Raw genomic sequence first — 18,196 nt, 5'->3', positions numbered from 1 at the left:
ATTCCATGCACTGCACCTCATCAAAACTACCAACGGTTCGCTAGGCCCTGAACAAATATTCCATGCACTGCACCTCATCAAAACTACCAAAGGTTCGCTAGGCCCTGAACAAATATTCCATGCACTGCACCTCATCATAACTACCAAAGGTTCGCTAGGCCCTGAACCAATATTCCATGCACTGCACCTCATCATAACTACCAACCGTTCGCTAGGCCCTGAACCAATATTCCATGCACTGCACCTCATCATAACTACCAAAGGTTCGCTAGACCCTGAACAAATATTCCATGCACTGCACCTCATCATAACTACCAACGGTTCGCTAGGCCCTGAACAAATATTCCATGCACTGCACCTCATCATAACTACCAACGGTTCGCTAGGCCCTGAACAAATATTCCATGCACTGCACCTCATCAAAACTACCAAAGGTTCGCTAGGCCCTGAACAAATATTCCATGCACTGCACCTCATCATAACTACCAACCGTTCGCTAGGCCCTGAACCAATATTCCATGCACTGCACCTCATCATAACTACCAACCGTTCGCTAGGCCCTGAACCAATATTCCATGCACTGCACCTCATCATAACTACCAAAGGTTCGCTAGACCCTGAACAAATATTCCATGCACTGCACCTCATCATAACTACCAACGGTTCGCTAGGCCCTGAACCAATTTTCCATGCACTGCACCTCATCATAACTACCAACGGTTCGCTAGGCCCTGAACAAATATTCCATGCACTGCACCTCATCATAACTACCAATGGTTCGCTAGGCCCTGAACAAATATTCCATGCACTGCACCTCATCAAAACTACCAACGGTTCGCTAGGCCCTGAACAAATATTCCATGCACTGCACCTCATCAAAACTACCAAAGGTTCGCTAGGCCCTGAACAAATATTCCATGCACTGCACCTCATCATAACTACCAACCGTTCGCTAGGCCCTGAACCAATATTCCATGCACTGCACCTCATCATAACTACCAACCGTTCGCTAGGCCCTGAACCAATATTCCATGCACTGCACCTCATCATAACTACCAAAGGTTCGCTAGGCCCTGAACCAATATTCCATGCACTGCACCTCATCAGTTGGCAGTTGGACTGTGCAATCAAGTCAATCAAGATTTGAATAGCCCAGCAGAAAGCCATTGATTAGACAAACAAAATTTGAATAGCTCAGACTCAGCAGAAAGCAGCTGATTGGGCAATCGAGGTCAGGTGACCAAGTAGTTTGAAAAGCTCAAACAAATAAATAGAGGGATACCTCAAGCAGAGCAGCCTGTGGAAAGTGGTGGGTGGAGATTTGAGGCTTTTACTTGAGAAGCTGAGGATGAGTGTCACTCCAAGTGAGGTAAGGCTGGGTAAGCTCCATTCAAAGGAGAAAGTTTCAAAAGTTGAGGCAAGTATTGGGTAGGTCATGACAGCTGAGATTGGCCCTGTGGTTTGTTCATCCTGCAGCATATGGGAAATCAGGGATACTTCCAGTGTCCCAGGAAGTGTGTCCAACTGCAGCTTCTGGCAGACCGCATTGAGTGTCTGGAGCTGTGATTGGATTCATACTAGAGCATCTGTGATGCTGAGAAAGTTGTGAATAGCATGTTCAGTGAGTTGGCCACACAGCAGGTAAAGGCTACACAGGCAGAAAGGGAAGGGGTGGCCACTAGACAGCGTAGCAGTAGGCAGGTAGTGCAGGAGTCCCCTGAGGACATCTCCCTCCTAAACATATATGGTTTTGGATACTGTTGGGGGAGATGTCTCATCAGGGGAAGGCAGCAGCAGCTGAGTTCATTGCACCATGGGTGGCTCTGTGGCACAGGAGGGAAGGAAAAGGAGTGGGAGAGCTATAGTGATAGGGGATTTGATTGTAAGGGGAATAGATAGGTGTTTCTGCAGCTGCAAAAGAGACTCCAGGATGGTATGTTGCCTCCCTGGTGCAAGGGTCAAGGATGTCTCTGAGCGGCTGCAGGACATTCTGGAATGGGAGGGTGAATAGCCAGTGGTCGTGGTGCACATAGGTGCCAACAATATAGGTAAAAAAAAATGGGATGAGGTCCTTCAAGGTGAATTTAGGGAGTTAGGAGATAAACTAAAAAGTAGGACCACAAAGGTAATAATCTCTGGATTACTACCAGTGCCAAGTGCTAGTCAGAGTAGAAATAGGAGGATATTTCAGATGAATACGTGGCTTGAAAGATGATGCAAGTGGGAAGGATTCAAATTTCTGGGGCATTGGAACCAGTTCTGGGGGAGGTGGGACCAGTATAAACAGGACGGTCTGCACCTGGGCTGGACTGGAATCAATGTCCTAGGGGGAGTGTTTGCTACTGCTGTTCAGGAGGCTTTAAACTAATGTGGCAGGGGGATGGGAACAAGTGCAGAGAGGCAGAGGGGTGTGAAATGAGGGTAGAAGCAAAAAGTAGTAAGGTGAAAAGGAAAAGTGGCAGGTGGGCAAATCCAGGGCAAAAAGGGCCACTTTTCAAAATAATTGTATAAGGGCTTAAGAGTGTTGTAAAAACAAGCCTGAAAGCTTTGTGTGTCAAAGTGAGGAGCATTCGTAACAAGGTGGATGAATTGAATGTGCAGATAGTTATTAATGAATGATATAGTTGGGATCACAGAGACATGGCTCCAGGGTGACCAAGGATGGGAGCTCAACATCCAGGGATATTCAATATTCAGGAGGGATAGACAGGAAAGAAAAGGAGGTGGAGTAGCATTGCTGGTTAGAGGAGATTAACGCAATAGAAAGGAAGGATATTAGCCTGGAGGATGTGGAATCGATATGGGTAGAGCTGCATAATACTAAGGGGCAGAAATCGCTGGTGGGAGTTGTGTACAGGCCACCTAACAGTAGTAGTGAGGTTGGGGATGGCATTAAACAAGAAATTAGAAATGCATACAATAAAGGAACAGTAGTTATAATGGTGACTTCAATCTACATATAGATTGGGTGAACCAAATTGGTAAGGGTGCTGAGGAAGAGGATTTCTTGGAATGTATGCAGGGTGGTTTTCTGAACCAACTAGAGAGCAGGCCATTCTCGACTGGGTATTGAGCAATGAGGAAGGGTTAGTTAGCAATCTTGTCGTGCGAGGCCCCTTGGGTAAGAGTGACCATAATATGGTGGAATTCTTTATTAAGATGGAGAGTGACATAGTTAAATTCAGAAACAAGAAGGTATGAGACGTGAATTAGCTAAGATAGACTGGCAAATGATACTTAGGGTTGATGGTGGATATGCAATGGCAAGCATTTAAAGATCGCATGGATGAACTACAACAATTGTTCATCCCAGTTTGGCAAAAGAATAAACCAGGGAAGGTAGTGCACCCGTGGCTGACAAGGGAAATTAGGGATAATATCAAGTCCAAAGAAGAAACATATAAATTAACAAAAAAAAAGCAGCACACCTGAGGACTGGGAGAAATTCAGAGACCAGCAGAGGACAAAGGGCTTAATTAGGAAAAGGAAAAAAGATTATGAGAGAAAGCTGGCAGGGAACATAAACTGACGGTAAAAGCTTTTATAGATACGTGAAAAGAAAAAGATTGGTCAAGACAAATGTAGGTCCTTTACAGTCAGAAGCAGGTGAATTGATCATAGGGAACACAGACATGGCAGACCAATTGAATATCTACTTTGGTTCTGTCTTCTCTAAGGAGGACATAAATAATCTTCCGGAAATTGTAAGGGACCGAGGGTCTAGTGAGATGGAGGAACTGAGGGAAATGCATGTTAGTAGGGAAGTGGTGTTAGGTAAATTGAAGGGATTAAAGGCAGATAAATCCCCAGGGCCAGATGGTCTGCATCCCAGAGTGCTTAAGGAAGGAGCCCAAGAAATAGTGGATGCATTAGTGATAATTTTTCAATACTCTTTAGATTCTGGATTAGTTCCTGAGGATTGGAGGGTGGCGAATGTAACCCCACTTTTTAAAAAAGGAGGATGAGAGAAACCGGGGAATTATAGATTGGTTAGTCTGACATCGGTGGTGGGGAAAATGCTGGAGTCGGTTATCAAAGATGTGATAACAGCATATTTGGAAAGAGGTGAAATCATCGGACAAAGTCAGCGTGGATTTGTGAAAGGAAAATCATGTCTGACGAATCTTATAGAATTTTTTTGAAGATGTAACTAGTAGAGTGGATAGGGGAGAGCCAGTGGATGTGGTATATTTAGATTTTCAAAAGTCTTTTGACGAAGTCCCACACTGGAGATTAGTGTGCAAATTTAAAGCACACGGTATTGGGGGTATGGTTTTGATGTGGATAGAGAATTGGTTGTCAAACAGGAAGCAAAGAGTGGGAGTGAATAGGACCTTTTCAGAATGGCAGGCAGTGACTAGTGGGGTACTGCAAGGCTCAGTGCTGAGATCCCAGTTGTTTACAATATATTAATGATTTAGACGAGGGAATTAAATGCAGCATCTCCAAGTTTGCGGATGACACGAAGCTGGGCGGCGGTGTTAGCTGTGAGGAGGATGCTAAGAGGATGCAGGGTGACTTGGATAGGTTAGGTGAGTGGGCAAATTCATGGCAGATGCAATTTAATGTGGATAAATGTGAGGTTATCCACTGGTTGCAAGAACAGGAAAACAGATTATCTGAACGGTGGCCGATTAGGAAAAGGGGAGATGTAACGAGACCTGGGTGTCATTGTACACCAGTCATTGAAGGTGGGCATGCAGTGGAAAAAGTCAAATGGTATGTTGGCATTCATAGCAAAAGGATTTGAGTACAGGAGCAGGGAGGTTCTACTGCAGTTGTACAAGGCCTTGGTGAGATTGCACCTAGAATATTGAGTGCAGTTCTGGTCCCCTAATCTGAGGAAAGACATTCTTGCCATAGAGGGAGTACAGAGAAGGTTCACCAAATTGATTCCTGGGATGGCAGGACTTTCATCTGAAGAAAGAGTGGATCGACTAGGCTTATACTCACTGGAATTTAGAAGATTGAGGGGGGGATCTTGTTGAAACGTATAAAATTCTAAAGGGACTGGACAGGCTAGATGCAGGAAGATTATTTCCGATGTTGGGGAAGTCCAGAACGAGGGGTCACAGTTTAAGGCTAAAGGGGAAGCCTTTTAGGACTGAGATGAGGAGAAACTTCTTCACACAGAGTGGTGAATCTGTGGAATTCTCTGCCACAGGAAACAGTTCAGGCCAGTTCATTGGCTATATTTAAGAGGAAGTTAGATATGGCCCTTGTGGCTAAAGGGATCGGGGTATGGAGAGAAAGCAGGTACAGGGTTCTGAGTTGGATGATCTGCCATGATCATACTGAATGGTGGTGCAGGCTCGAAGGACCGAATGGCCTATATCTGGACCTATTTTCTATGTTTCTATCATAACTACCAAAGGTTCACTAGGCCTTAAACCAATCTTCCATGCACTGCACCTCATCATTGGGCATGTTCCATTACATTTATTTATTCTTCCCATTAGATCCAAATATCAATACATGTCTCTGGAAACATCTCAGCACAAGTTCTTGTACCTGTACCAGATACCACCATGCCTGCCTTATGACCATCAACAACAGAATAGAGATGCAAGTACACACTGGAATCTGGAGCAAAAAAGAAACAAACTCAGTGGGTTGAGCAGCACCGAAACCATGCTTTAGCACTGAGGGAAGATTACCAGTAAAAAGGGGCAAAGCATGGTTGCTAGGTGATAGGTAGAACCAGAAGAGGATGGAATGATGGTCACATGGAAGCAGATGAGAGAGGAAGTGTGGATACAGGGGCTGGTGGGTAGATATAAGAGAAGGGGGAAATAAGGCAGAGTTAGATGCAGGAAAGTGATATGTGGAATCGCATGATGGGAAGATGGAACCAGGAAGGGCAGGCCAGGAGAGAAGAAACCCAGATGAATAGATGTGTGGTTAATAGGTAGATGAAAATGGGAAAGGTGAACAAAAGGATATGAAACCTAGTTGGACTGGTAGGAGAGGGAAATTAACAGGAGGAAGTGGGTTACCTCAAATTTAAAAAAAAAAACTCATTGTTCATACCATTATGTTGTCATCTATCCAAGTGGAACAAAGAAATGGAGACCTTGTTCAATGGAGGAGCCATGACCACTGAAGCTAAATATCTGAACATGAACTCTTGGGAAATATATTTGAAATAGAATGCTGAGAACTGAGAGAAGTCATAATAATTATGTTTTGGGGACTTCCAGATAATTTTTCCTCACTAAACTTGAAGGGGTATCAATGGGGTGATCACTTGATCAATAAAGAGCTCCAAAATATTTATTGTACTCAAGTGAACACCATTCCTATTTATGCACACAAATTGAATAAGAGAAAAAGGTTTTTTTTCCTTCTTGAATGGATCTTAATTACAAGGGTATCATGGTCATCCACAACTGTTCTAAATTGATTTTATAACACCTCTTTTAATGCATCCATTTGTCCAACTTAAAAAAAAATGACAGTATTGCTTCTAATGCAGAACAGCAATTTAAAGCTCACACAGGTAACGTATCAGTAACAATAGATAAAATAATCAATCACCTTTACATAAAATAGGTATCATTAATTGCTGAGCCCATTGAATGACCATAAATTTGAATACAAATGGATGCTGTCTAATATGTCACAAGATATTTCAGTCAGACTACGATGCTTGAACTCGGCTGGTCCAAGCTAGTAACAGCCTCACTGTGTGGTGGGTTTTACATCAATATAAAACTCATTAAGGGAAATATAGGGTTTCAAGGTGCCCATTGCAGATTTCTTTATTTACATATCCTCCCACAAAGTCAATGAGCACACTACAACCAGCTCAACAAGAAAGGGAAATATTTTGGGTAAAATTTAGTGCTCAGCTGCGCAGCAGATTTGGCAATTGCACGCATGGATATGCACATGTCAGATAATTATAATTTCATTATGGCTGTATTTATCTCCCTTTTCATTGTAGTGCTTGTGAAGACTTGAGCAAAGCACAGCAACGGTAGGTTGTCTACTTGCAGTAGACCTTGCCTGAGAATAGTGGACTGTCAATTCAACTGACACTGAGGTCTAGCGGTATTCACTTTATATGACATGGAAACCATAGAAAGGGTGCAGAGGAGATTTACAAGGATGTTACCTGGACTGGGGAACATGCCTTATCAGAATAGGTTGAGTGAACTTGGCATTTTCTCCTTGGAGCGACGGAGGATGAGAGGTGATTTGATAGAGGTGTACAAGATAATGAGAGACATTGATCGTGTGGATAGTCGGAGGCTTTTCCCCAGGGCTGAAATGGCTAGCATGAGAGGGCATAGTTTTAAGATGCTTGAAAGTAGGTACAGAGGAGATGTCAGGGGTAAGTTTTTTACGCAGAGAGTGGTGAGTGTGTGGAATGGGCTGCCGGCGGCAGAGGTGGAAATGATAGGATCTTTTAAGAGACTCCTGGATGGCTACATGGAGCTTAGAAAATTAGAGGGCTATGGGTAAAGCCTAGGTAGTTCTAAGGTAGGGACATGTTCGGCACAGCTTTGTGGGCCAAAGGGCCTGTATTGTGCTGTAGGTTTTCTGTTTCTATATTTAGATATTCCTTTCAACTGCAGTGTTGGCATCGAGTTTTCCATTTGAGAGTTTTAGTTAATAGCCCAGTTTGGCCTAACATTTATTGTTTTCCCCTTAAAAATACAGTTCGCATTAAAGTCTGTGAACAATTGACCCACTTCAGCAGCTCTCTCTCAGCACTTGGGCCATATCCAAATGAACTGACAGCTAATCATTTTACTAAGTATAAATTTAAAAATGCTAGAAGAGAAATAACTTCACATCCTGTGAGTAAACAATGCAAAAGATTTCCTCTTCCACATCTTTCCTTCTAATCCCTACTGTGGGACTTTAGCTTATTAAAGACTCACCATAGGAAATCTCCCCAAAGTTCAGTGAAGGCACGTTGAAATTAAATGTTGGTCCAATGACACGTCCCCTGTAGAGAGCATGCAGTTACTAGTGTTTTCAGCAGCAGTGGGGTTAACAATTAACAATGCATCTGCAAGGAGGTCATTTAGAGATGAATTCTTAGCAGTCACAGTTCCTACACTCAGCAAGTTTCAATGATAATGAATAAATGTAAGGTGAATGCGTCAACAGTGCAGTAAAACAACCTGGGCAATAACAGACAGCAGAAAAAATTCCATCTGAAAAAAATGTCAACATTTTAACAGCAAGTTCCCTGTGAGATTACTCTCAGAAACTAATTCAGAGGGCATATTGAATGCATATAAAATGTGAAATGAGAAACTAACTCAAGTTCCTACACAATCACCAAACAACCCTCAAGAACTTTAAATCAACAGTGCAATCCCAGGCCTTAAACCCTGAAGTAGAATTAACCAGCAGGTTGACTTTTGCTTTGTATTATGTAAAGGTTCTTTCTCTTCCTGGTCTGTTACAGAAAGTCCAGGGAATTCATCTTCCTCCAAACAAATGTCATCTGAAACCTTTCTGCCTTTATGTCCATCTCACCCATCCAAATCCTCACTGCTGAGGTCTTCAATATTCTTTCCCATTGAGCAATCCACAGAGGACGCCCTCTGACTCTTAGCCTGTGCCTACTGTTCTCTCTCAATTAGTTCACTCCCCAAAGCTTCACCTACATTCTCTGCAGTGACAGAGGAAATTCTATTGTGCATGTTGCTATTAACTTTATAAGCAATAGAATATCTGCTCTTGGGTTTTTCCTCAAGGCAAACCAAGAGATGCAGCAGCTTGAATCCAGCCTATGGGTGATCATTTGGCATAAAATGTTAAAAGTAAATACTTTGTAAAGATAAGGGCCTCAGTATTGAGACTGATAGGTGGAGCTGGGGAGCCTGGGTATAATTTCATTGGGATAAACTTTGCCAGAAAATTGCACAGCATGGAAACAGGCCCAGTGTGTTTATACTGATCAAGATGTCATGCTCAGCTACTCCCATTTGTCTGCATTTGTCCCATATCCCTCTAAACCCTTCCTATTCATGTACCTGTCCAAATGCCTTTTAAATGCTGTAACTTTTACCTGTCTCCTGCGTGTTGTCTGGCAACTCATTCCACATAGCTATCACTCACTGTGAGAAACTTGCCCCTCAATTCCCTTTAAATCTTTCCTCTCTCAGATTAAACCAATGACCTCAAGTCTGATCCCTTACCTAGGAAAAAGACTGTGACTAAAGACTGTGAAAAAAGACAATCCCCTTCACTCCAGGGAAAACAATGCCAACCTATCCAGTCTTATTATGTAACTTAACCTCTCCAGTTCTGGAAATATCCTTGTTTCCTGGAATCACCTTTACCAAAAACTGGAACTGGAAATACTAACAAATTAAATAAAGTGAAGTACTTACTTAAAAGTCACAGTGATTGGTTGTGGACACCCTTCCACAGAAAACATTAAATCTTCTTGGAATTCCCCAAGGATGTTGGATTTGAATGTCACATCCAGTACTTGGTAATCACCAGGCAACAGCGACCCCGAACTTGGGTTAATGTTGAAGCAGGAGCCAATAGGAGTGAATGCAGGCATCAGGCTGTATGCAGCACAGATATCGCCTTTGTTCATCATCAACATCTGAAAAATAAATACATAATTAGATAACTGCTGTTTTGTTTGAAAAATACAACCTTTTTTATTTCCTATCAGTAAACTGGCCTTTGTCAAAATCTTTTTAATAGCAAAGCAAAATAATCAAGAGAAAATCAGCAATTAGCCATGATTGCCCCAAAGAAAAGAAAATATCCTATTTGTTATTGGGATCTGCAGAATTCTGATGGCTACCTGTCTCCTCAGCAATTTCAGTTCTTCTAGACAGAACCACGTGTGTCTGGTTCCATCGGAAAATAAAAACAATAGAAAATGCTGGGCAGGTCAGGCAGTGTCTATTCAACTGGAAGCGGTTACTTTTCAGGCCTGAAGACCTTTAATCAGAACTGAAAAACACAGAAATTAATTAAGTCTAAGTAGCAGAAGAGATTGGGGGGCATGAGTGCAACAATGGGAACTTCAGTAAATCTTTTCTACCATTCAATTGTGGCTGATTTTGTTTTTCAACACAATTCTCTGCTTTCTCCCTGGAACCCTTAATCCCAGCATTATTATGAGTGAAGTGCTTGAGAACCATTGGGTGGACAGCTGAACTCAATTGTGTAATGTGTTAATGAGAAATCCTGTCTGCATCAATGGTGCAGAGGTTGGGAAGGTTGACAGTTTCAAGTACTTAGGAGCAAACATCAGCAATAGTTTGTCCTGATCCATCCACATAAATATCCTAGCCAAGAAAGCTCAGCAACTTCCTCAGGAGGCGAATTCAATTTGGAATATTCCCATCAAACCTTATCAATGTTCATCAATCACCATAGAAAGCATCACAGCAATCACTCTGCCCATGACCATAAAAATCTGCAGAAAACTCTGGACACATCACAGAAACCAGCCTCCCCTCTATGGATTCTGTCTACCCTTCTCACTGCCTCAGTAAAGCAGCTGGCATAACCAAAATCCAACACACCCTAGACATTCTCTCTTCTCCCCTCTCCTATCAGGTAAAAGCCCAAAACATTCACTGCTAGGCTCAAGGATCATTTCTACCCCAGAATTATCAAGACTATTAAATAATTGCTAACTACCATAAGATGGATATTTGACCTCACAATCTAGTTCACTACGATCTTACATCTTATCGTTTACCTGTGCTGCACTTTCTCTGTAGCTATTACACTTTTTCTGCATTCTGGTATTGTTTTACCTGGTACTACCTGAATGCACTGTGTAATGATTTGATGTGTATGAACAGTGTGCAAGTCAAGTTTTTCACTCTACCTCAGTGCATGTGACAATGATAAACCAATTCCAAGTCTGGACGGTTATGGACCTCCCCAGTATAACAGATTATACAAATGACAGGGAAAAAGTAGAGAGAGAAAAATGGCAAGCACAAATAGATAAAAACAAAAGGAGAAAAATTATCTTAAGTTTGATAATGCAACAGAATTCTGAGAACTGCAACATCCCTTCTAATAATGAGGTGAATTGTACAATGTAGGAATAGTCACTCTGTGCCAACATTTTTGTTCATTCACATTAATCCCACTTATGGTCTAGATTTTACATTCCCAAATTTTAGTTGGAAGCAATTTCTGTTCACCCAGCATTGGAAGACAGATGATTTGAAATCGAGAGACAGTAGGGGTGTCACCAGTGCACACGAAGAAACTGACAGCACATTTTCAGATGATGTTGCTGATTGGGAGTAATCAGGTTAGAGCAGTAACACTAGAACTATGGTATCTTCCCTCTTCTTCTCCTCTCGAACAAAAAAAACTAAGCCTAATCTTAGTGTCCCTCACCAGAGACACCTCTCCTTCAATTCAACCATCCTAATTTCTCCTCATCTCAGATATTCAATAACAGAAACTGGTTTGTCTTCAGAACAACACAAAATGAAATACATACAGCTTAACAGTAAAAATACGAACCATGGCATTACACTCTTGCCCCGCCAAAATAGTTATGTTCTCATTACCTTGAAATAATTTGTCACTTCATCTTCATACCACTGCCTTTACAGGAATTTTGTGATGTCAGCCCCTCAAATCTGTTTGTAAAGAGTAGTGACATATCTGACTAGGGGGATAGCCATAGCACTCTGTTCCCTGATGCTACATAGGCCAGACTATCTGGGGGTCTCCTGATTTTTTGAGACCTCCTTACCCCATCATCTACTTCAGTTTCGGACACTTCTTGGGATACTTCTGATCTATAGGGCGAGGCCTCCCCCAGTACCTCCCCTCACTTGTACCCTCCTGCAACTCGGATCCCTCTGCCACTTGGCTCAGCCCAGCTTCATCCCCTTCATGGTCCCGCTGAAACCCAGTCTGTCCACAGATAGCCCCCTCCAATTTCATCTGCCTCAGTGTGATAACGGTTGGGAATCCCTTCTTCAATTAATGGGGAGTTAGCAAAAAGCAGCATGTACCACACCTCCATTTCCTCATCCTCCAAGTCCGTATCCCATTCAGGGGTGGGGGCCCGTCTAATCTTTCCTGCTGCAGGTCCTTCAGTCTCTCCACATCGCCACAGAGTCCTCTTATTTGTTGAAGGAACGAGATCAGACACTGGGTCAACATGCTCCTCTTGGCCCAGAAGTAGAAGGTGGTTCTGATGGAGAATTTTGACCGGCCCATTCCCATCCTTTGGTTTCACCTGGAAAACTGGTATGTTTAGCATCTGACACTCCACTATATTAGGCATAGCCACCCAGCAGTCAGCCAACTTATGCTTCCCAGGTAGACCCAAATTTCTTCTGAGGACTCAGTCTCCTGGCATGAGTTGGGAGAACCTCACCTTTTGCATATACCTCCTCTTATTTCCGCTTGGCAGCCGCAACCTCAGTTAATTCATAAGCCCTTTTCAGCTCCCTTCTCATATCGGGCACATTCTTCAAATAAACCTTTGGTGGTAGATCTTCCTCACCAGTCCCAAAACAGAGGTCGAGGAACCACCTCGCATCATGCCAAAACATCAGATAATAGGGCGTACCCAGTATCTTCATTTCATGTACAGATGTAGCAGTGGACCAGATGTCCAATATGTTGACTCCACCTGCTCTTCTTGCTGATCTCCAAGGCTCCGAGCATGTCTAGCAAGGTCCGATTAAACCTCTCGGGCTGGGGATCACCCTGCGGGTGATAAGGCACAGTCCTCGACTTCTCAACTCCAAGCATGCTCAGTAACTCATGACCGAGTCTACTCTTGAAATCCCGGCCCTGATCACTATGTATCCATCTGGGGAGGCCATAATGAATGAAATGCTTCTATCATTACACTTTGGTCACTGTGGACACCCTCTGATCCTTGGTAGAGAAATCTTGCACATATCTGGTGTAGTGATCTGTGTTGCTGGCATCTAGCTCTATTGACAGGAAATCCATACACACCAGGTCAAGGGGCTCCGCACTCTGCAAGTAGGACAATGGAGTGGCCCTCGTAGGCAGCGGCTGCCTTCGTATACATCGAATGCACGACCTGCAGTTCTCTTCGACCTCCAACTTCATTCAGAGTCAGTGGAACTAATCTCTGAGCAATCCATAGGTCTTGTTAACGCCCAGATGGCCAGAATCATCATGAAGTGACTCCAACACAATCCTCTGATACTTCTCGGGCAGAACCAGCTGGGAACGCTGAGGCCGGTCCGGAGGTGATATGACCCAGTGTAGAATCTGGTTCCTTAACTCCAACCTGGGCCGTTCTCTCAGTAATTGAGACACCACAGTGTGTTTCGTCATCTTCGCTTGGGCAATGTCTCCTTTCTCGACTGCTGACTAAATGGTACTGATGCCCGGGTCATCTCGCTGAGCAGCTGTCATTTCCCCAGGACTCAATTCCGGCAACTAGTTTGTCTTCAGGGCAGTCAGGTTACAGAAAGCTTGTGGAATGGAAGTCCATCATCAGAAGCTCCCAACTGATGAACTGCTCGATCCTGCCCGTGCCTTTCCTCTGCCTTCACCGTGATGGAAAACTGGCACATGGCTTTTGCTGCTGAGGCAGGAACACTCTCCCACTCTCCGTCCCTGTCCAGCCCTTCATGAGCACATCAGGACTAAGCACCATCATCAATGATCCTACTTCCCGGCCGGTAGATCAGGTTGAAATCACAGGCAGACAACCACCAATGGCCTATAGAATCAAATTTCATCGGTCAGGATATAAGTTAAGGGATTGTTGTCCATGCTCACCTCAAACTTGGCACCATAGAGGCAGTCACTCAACTTATCCACCACAGCCCATTTTAATGCCAGGAACTCCAACTTGCGTGTGGGATAGCTTTTCTCAGAGGGTGACAGATTCTGGCTAAGAAATGCAACAGGTCTCAACCGTGTGCCCTGATCTTGATACAGGACACCCCCCTAAGCCCTCGCTGCTGACATCCGTATGCAGTACATATGGCAATCAGGGGTCTGCAAAAGCCAGCACAGGCGCTTTTGTCAGCAGCTCCTTCATCAATTGAAATGCCTCCTCACATTTCACATCCCATCTCGTTCCAAAAGGCTCCGAAGGGCTAAGAAAACAGACATTTGGCAATTGGCACGTGTCCAGGGAAAGTTTTAACCCTTCAGCTTTCAGGTGGCCCAGCACCTTAAGTAGCCTCACTTCATGTTTCTCCAACATGGACCCGAACACAATGTAGTCATCCAGATAAGCCTGTTTCATTCACCCACCATTTTCTCCATGACACGCTGGAAAGTTGCAGGGGCTCCCAATATGCCCTGGGGCATCTTTTCAAACTGGAAGAATCCCAGTGGACAAATAAATGTTGTCTTCTCATTGTCAGCCTCGCTCATGGGGACCTAGTAATACCCACTCCTCAAGTCCAGCACAATGAGCAACTTTGCACCACTCAGGCAGGCCAGCGCATTTTCCATCCTTGGGACCATATACTGATCAGGGACAGTATGCCCGTTCAGAGTCCGATAGGCCACACACATCCATACCTTCCCATTCTTCTTCCTGGCCACTACCATTGGGGATGCAAAGGGGCTTCAGGACTCGGTGATGATGCCAGCTTCCACAAATGCTGCCGAATATCTTCCACCTCTGTAAAGGCCAGTTGCCATGACCTTTCTCTGAAAGGGGAGTCTTCAGTCACCTGGATACTGTGGCCAGATACCCGGATAGGGAATGCCAAGCCGTTCCCTCACTGGGTCTCTTCTAACTTTCCTGACATCTCTCTCTGCTTAGGTACCCAGAGGCTCACTCTCCGAGGGGTTTCCCATCATTCACACTCCTGCCCGAAATGCCCCTCTTCACCACAGTTATAACAGACAATACCAGCCGCTCCCCTTCTCTCAGGACCCCAGCCACTAGCAGCCCTCTGCATAATCCAACCCCTTAGGGGCCCGCTTCCCTATCAGCTCTATCGTAAGGGAGGAGGGTGGGGCATATCCACTGATAACAATCGAGACATCTCAGTTCTCTATTCTACTACAATCGCCTTTACCACTTCCTGGGATGGGCTATCCGTGGTCACGTCAGCGCAGGGGGGCTACTACCGAGCTGATGGAGGCCTCCCACTCCTCCATCGCATTCTCCTCCTTCCGTACCTCTCCGATCAGCTCAACAAGTGACGGAGGGCAGTGCGTCTTATGAGACAGTGGGAGACCCCAAGCAATCAGGCTCTGGGACTGGGCACCTTTCGCCATTTGGTCTATTCTTAACTGATCCACCTCAGCCACCTGAATGAACCCTCTAGGCCACAAGCAATTTAGCTGCCTCTCTAGCCGAAAAGTGTAAGCAGAGAGCTTCTCCCCCTTCTCCTGAAACATGTTCTGAAACCCCATCATAAGGTCCCTTCACGCCAAATACCTTTTCTAGTGCTTGCATGTAGGCCGCAGAGACAGCAAAGGGGTTCAGTGTCTTTACGGCTCTCGCTGCATCAGCAGCCTGGCCTCTCAAACTCTCACCATATCATCAGAGCACTGCCACTCATACAACGTCTGAGAGGTCAACTCTGCCCAAATCTCATACTCCTCTTCCCCCTAAGGGTGGACTTCACCCCAGAGAACATTCGATAGCTAGGATCTTCTGCCTGGGCACTGGGCCATTTATTCACCAGGGAGGTAAGAGCTGACACCAACTCAGAAATCTCACTCTTCACTGGGGGACTCATTAGGCATTTCAAATCAGACCACTCTTTCCCCTCGCTCCGCAGAAACGAGAGCAACCTTTCTTTGAAGTCTCCGCCCCCAGCTTGTGATTCAGCCCACTCTACTACACTCTTCTCCTTCCGGAAAGTATGGACAGCCTACAGCTCCCACTCTCCCTGGGCCCCAATAGTACCAGGCCGTTTCACTGCCATTACATCAGTGCGAGTCTGAACTAAAACAAAGTCTTTGCCCAGCATTTTATCAAACCTCTGTTCCACAATCATTACTGTTCCTAGGGCTTTAAAGTTCAAACTGACAATTCATCAGGAATATGACTGTCTACCCCACTCAATACACATGCATTCGTTACCAGTAACCCTGTGGATTCGCACCACCACTCAACCCCTGTAGCATCCATAACCACGTATTGTAATCGCTTTACCAGACAATAGTTTAGCACAGATTTAAACACACAACCCACTGGATCAATGCTCACACAGCATACAACGAAATCGATCCCAAACGATACCCCCACAATGAAACATCTTGGTTTCCTTGGCTGCGTAAGTCTAGGGAAGACATTCTCCGGCCCCGCCAAACTCGTGAGATTGAGGCACGATCCCACTCCAAACCTCAGTTTGTGTGGATGCTGTGTAATTCGCTACCCTGTTACAAATTAGTGACATGAAATAACAGTACACTGTATACAATTAAAATATTTATCTTTTCATTCTTAATTTGACTAAAGGGTTAGTAAAGAAAAGAACAGAAAAAGAAAAGGGCCTATTTTAATGAAGCAGTCTAACATGCACAAGTTGGAGCTCACGGTTTTCCCAAGTCACCGATCCTCAATCGATCTCACCCAGGCTTTGTCGAGTCACAGTCCTGTGACCTCTTCTCTCTGTCTTCCCTCTTCATTTCCTCTCGAACAAAATAACGCCTAGTCCAAACTTAGTGTCCCTCCCCAGAGAAACCTCCCCTTCAATTTGACAATCCTAATTGGATGGCGCATATTTCTCCTCATCTCTTATCTTCAACAATAATCCAAACATAAGCTGAAAACAAGCAATTCTCACAGAACTGCCAGAATGAAATACATACAACATAACAGTAAAAATATTAACCAGGGCATCACACACAAACACATTCATCCCCATAAACTCCAACTCCATAATTAAATTTGCAGATGATACCACAGTGGTTGGCCTGACCTCGGACGAGGTTGAAACAGCCTACAGGCTCAAGGTGGATCATCTGACGGAGTGGTGTAAGGACAACGACCTGGTCCTTAACACTTCTAAAACAAAGGAGATGATCATTGAGTTCAGGAGATCAACGAACAGTGTACACCCACCCCCCCCCCCCAATATACATGGGGAGGTAGTAGAAAGTGAGGAAAACCTAAAGTTCCTTGGAGTTATGTTGTCAAAACAGCAGACATGGACCACCAACACCTCGCTGCTTGTAAAAAAGGCACAACAAAGACTCTTCTTCCCCAGAAAGCTGAAACAGGCCAAACTCCCACAAAAGCTGTTACTTAACTTCTACAGAAGCACAATTGAAACCATCCTGACTGACAGCGCCACAGTGTGGTATGCAGCTGCACAGCCGTTGAGCGACAAGACCTGCATCACGTGGTGAAGGTGGCCCAGCGAGTTGTCAGGATGGAGCTCCCAGGACTGGACACCATCTATTCCAGCAGACTCAGGAGGAAAGCAATCAGCATAACCAGAGACACCACACACCCCGGCCACTCCCTGTTTGACCCACTGCCGTCCAGCAAAAGGTTCAGGACACTAAAAGTCAGAACAAATAGACTGAGGAACAGCTTCTACCCCAGAGCTGTGGCCTCCATCACACCACTCCCACAGAACAATGACTGAAACCGTGAGCACACACAAGGACTCAAATACTTGCACTAATGGCACTTTGTGCATCACTGTGATATTCTGGTGCTGCTGCAACTTATTTTCTGCTACTTATCTATTTAATACTGTTTCTCTATTACTGTCTTGTTTTTATCTACTGCTTTATTTAATTGCCTGAGAGGAAGCCAGATAGAGTTTCATTGTACCTATGTATAATGACAATAAAGATCATTCAATTCAATTCAATTCAATTTAAATGGCATAAGTAGTTTCCTCTCTCTTTTCACTAATGGTAAGTGTTCTTTCACATTCAAGGTCTTTTGTGTCATTCAACCGTATACGTGTGCATTGACTCATATGTTTTTGATGACACTTGTTCCAATACTGTGGCCTCCGTCGGTCGTGGTCGACCATGGGTACTGCGCCTCTGGTAGTCACTGGTTTGTCGAGCAGCGTCAACTGTGGCTGTTGAGGCCGATCCTGTAACAGTAGGCTCTGCCACAGTTGCTACATGTGTAGGGTGTCATGGAATTGTTGTCCACTGTCCAATGTGCTCTCCGTTTAGCTCTTATTGGAGAATAAAGTTGCATTGTTTCCTGTGTGGCCAGAACTATGTGGCCAGCCTTGTGTTTGCTATTTGCTATGTATCCAATTTATTGGCCAGAATGTAATCTCTG

General features: G+C 44.4%; 1 protein-coding gene across 1 annotated transcript in view; it reads right to left on the bottom strand.

Moving 5' to 3' along the window:
* Positions 1-18,196, bottom strand: part of LOC140740942 (hydrocephalus-inducing protein-like) — a 421,292-nt gene that overhangs the window by 92,445 nt on the left and 310,651 nt on the right. Inside the window, exons 12-13 of the mRNA XM_073070583.1 lie at positions 9,357-9,580; positions 7,890-7,957 (exon numbers count right to left, since the gene is read on the bottom strand). Coding sequence (XP_072926684.1) covers positions 7,890-7,957; positions 9,357-9,580 — 292 coding nt within the window. The remainder of the gene's footprint in view (positions 1-7,889; positions 7,958-9,356; positions 9,581-18,196) is intronic.

This window comes from Hemitrygon akajei, chromosome 17 (genome assembly GCF_048418815.1).
Source record: "Hemitrygon akajei chromosome 17, sHemAka1.3, whole genome shotgun sequence".
NCBI lineage: Eukaryota > Metazoa > Chordata > Chondrichthyes > Myliobatiformes > Dasyatidae > Hemitrygon > Hemitrygon akajei.
This window is presented reverse-complemented; position numbering and strand designations above follow the sequence as displayed.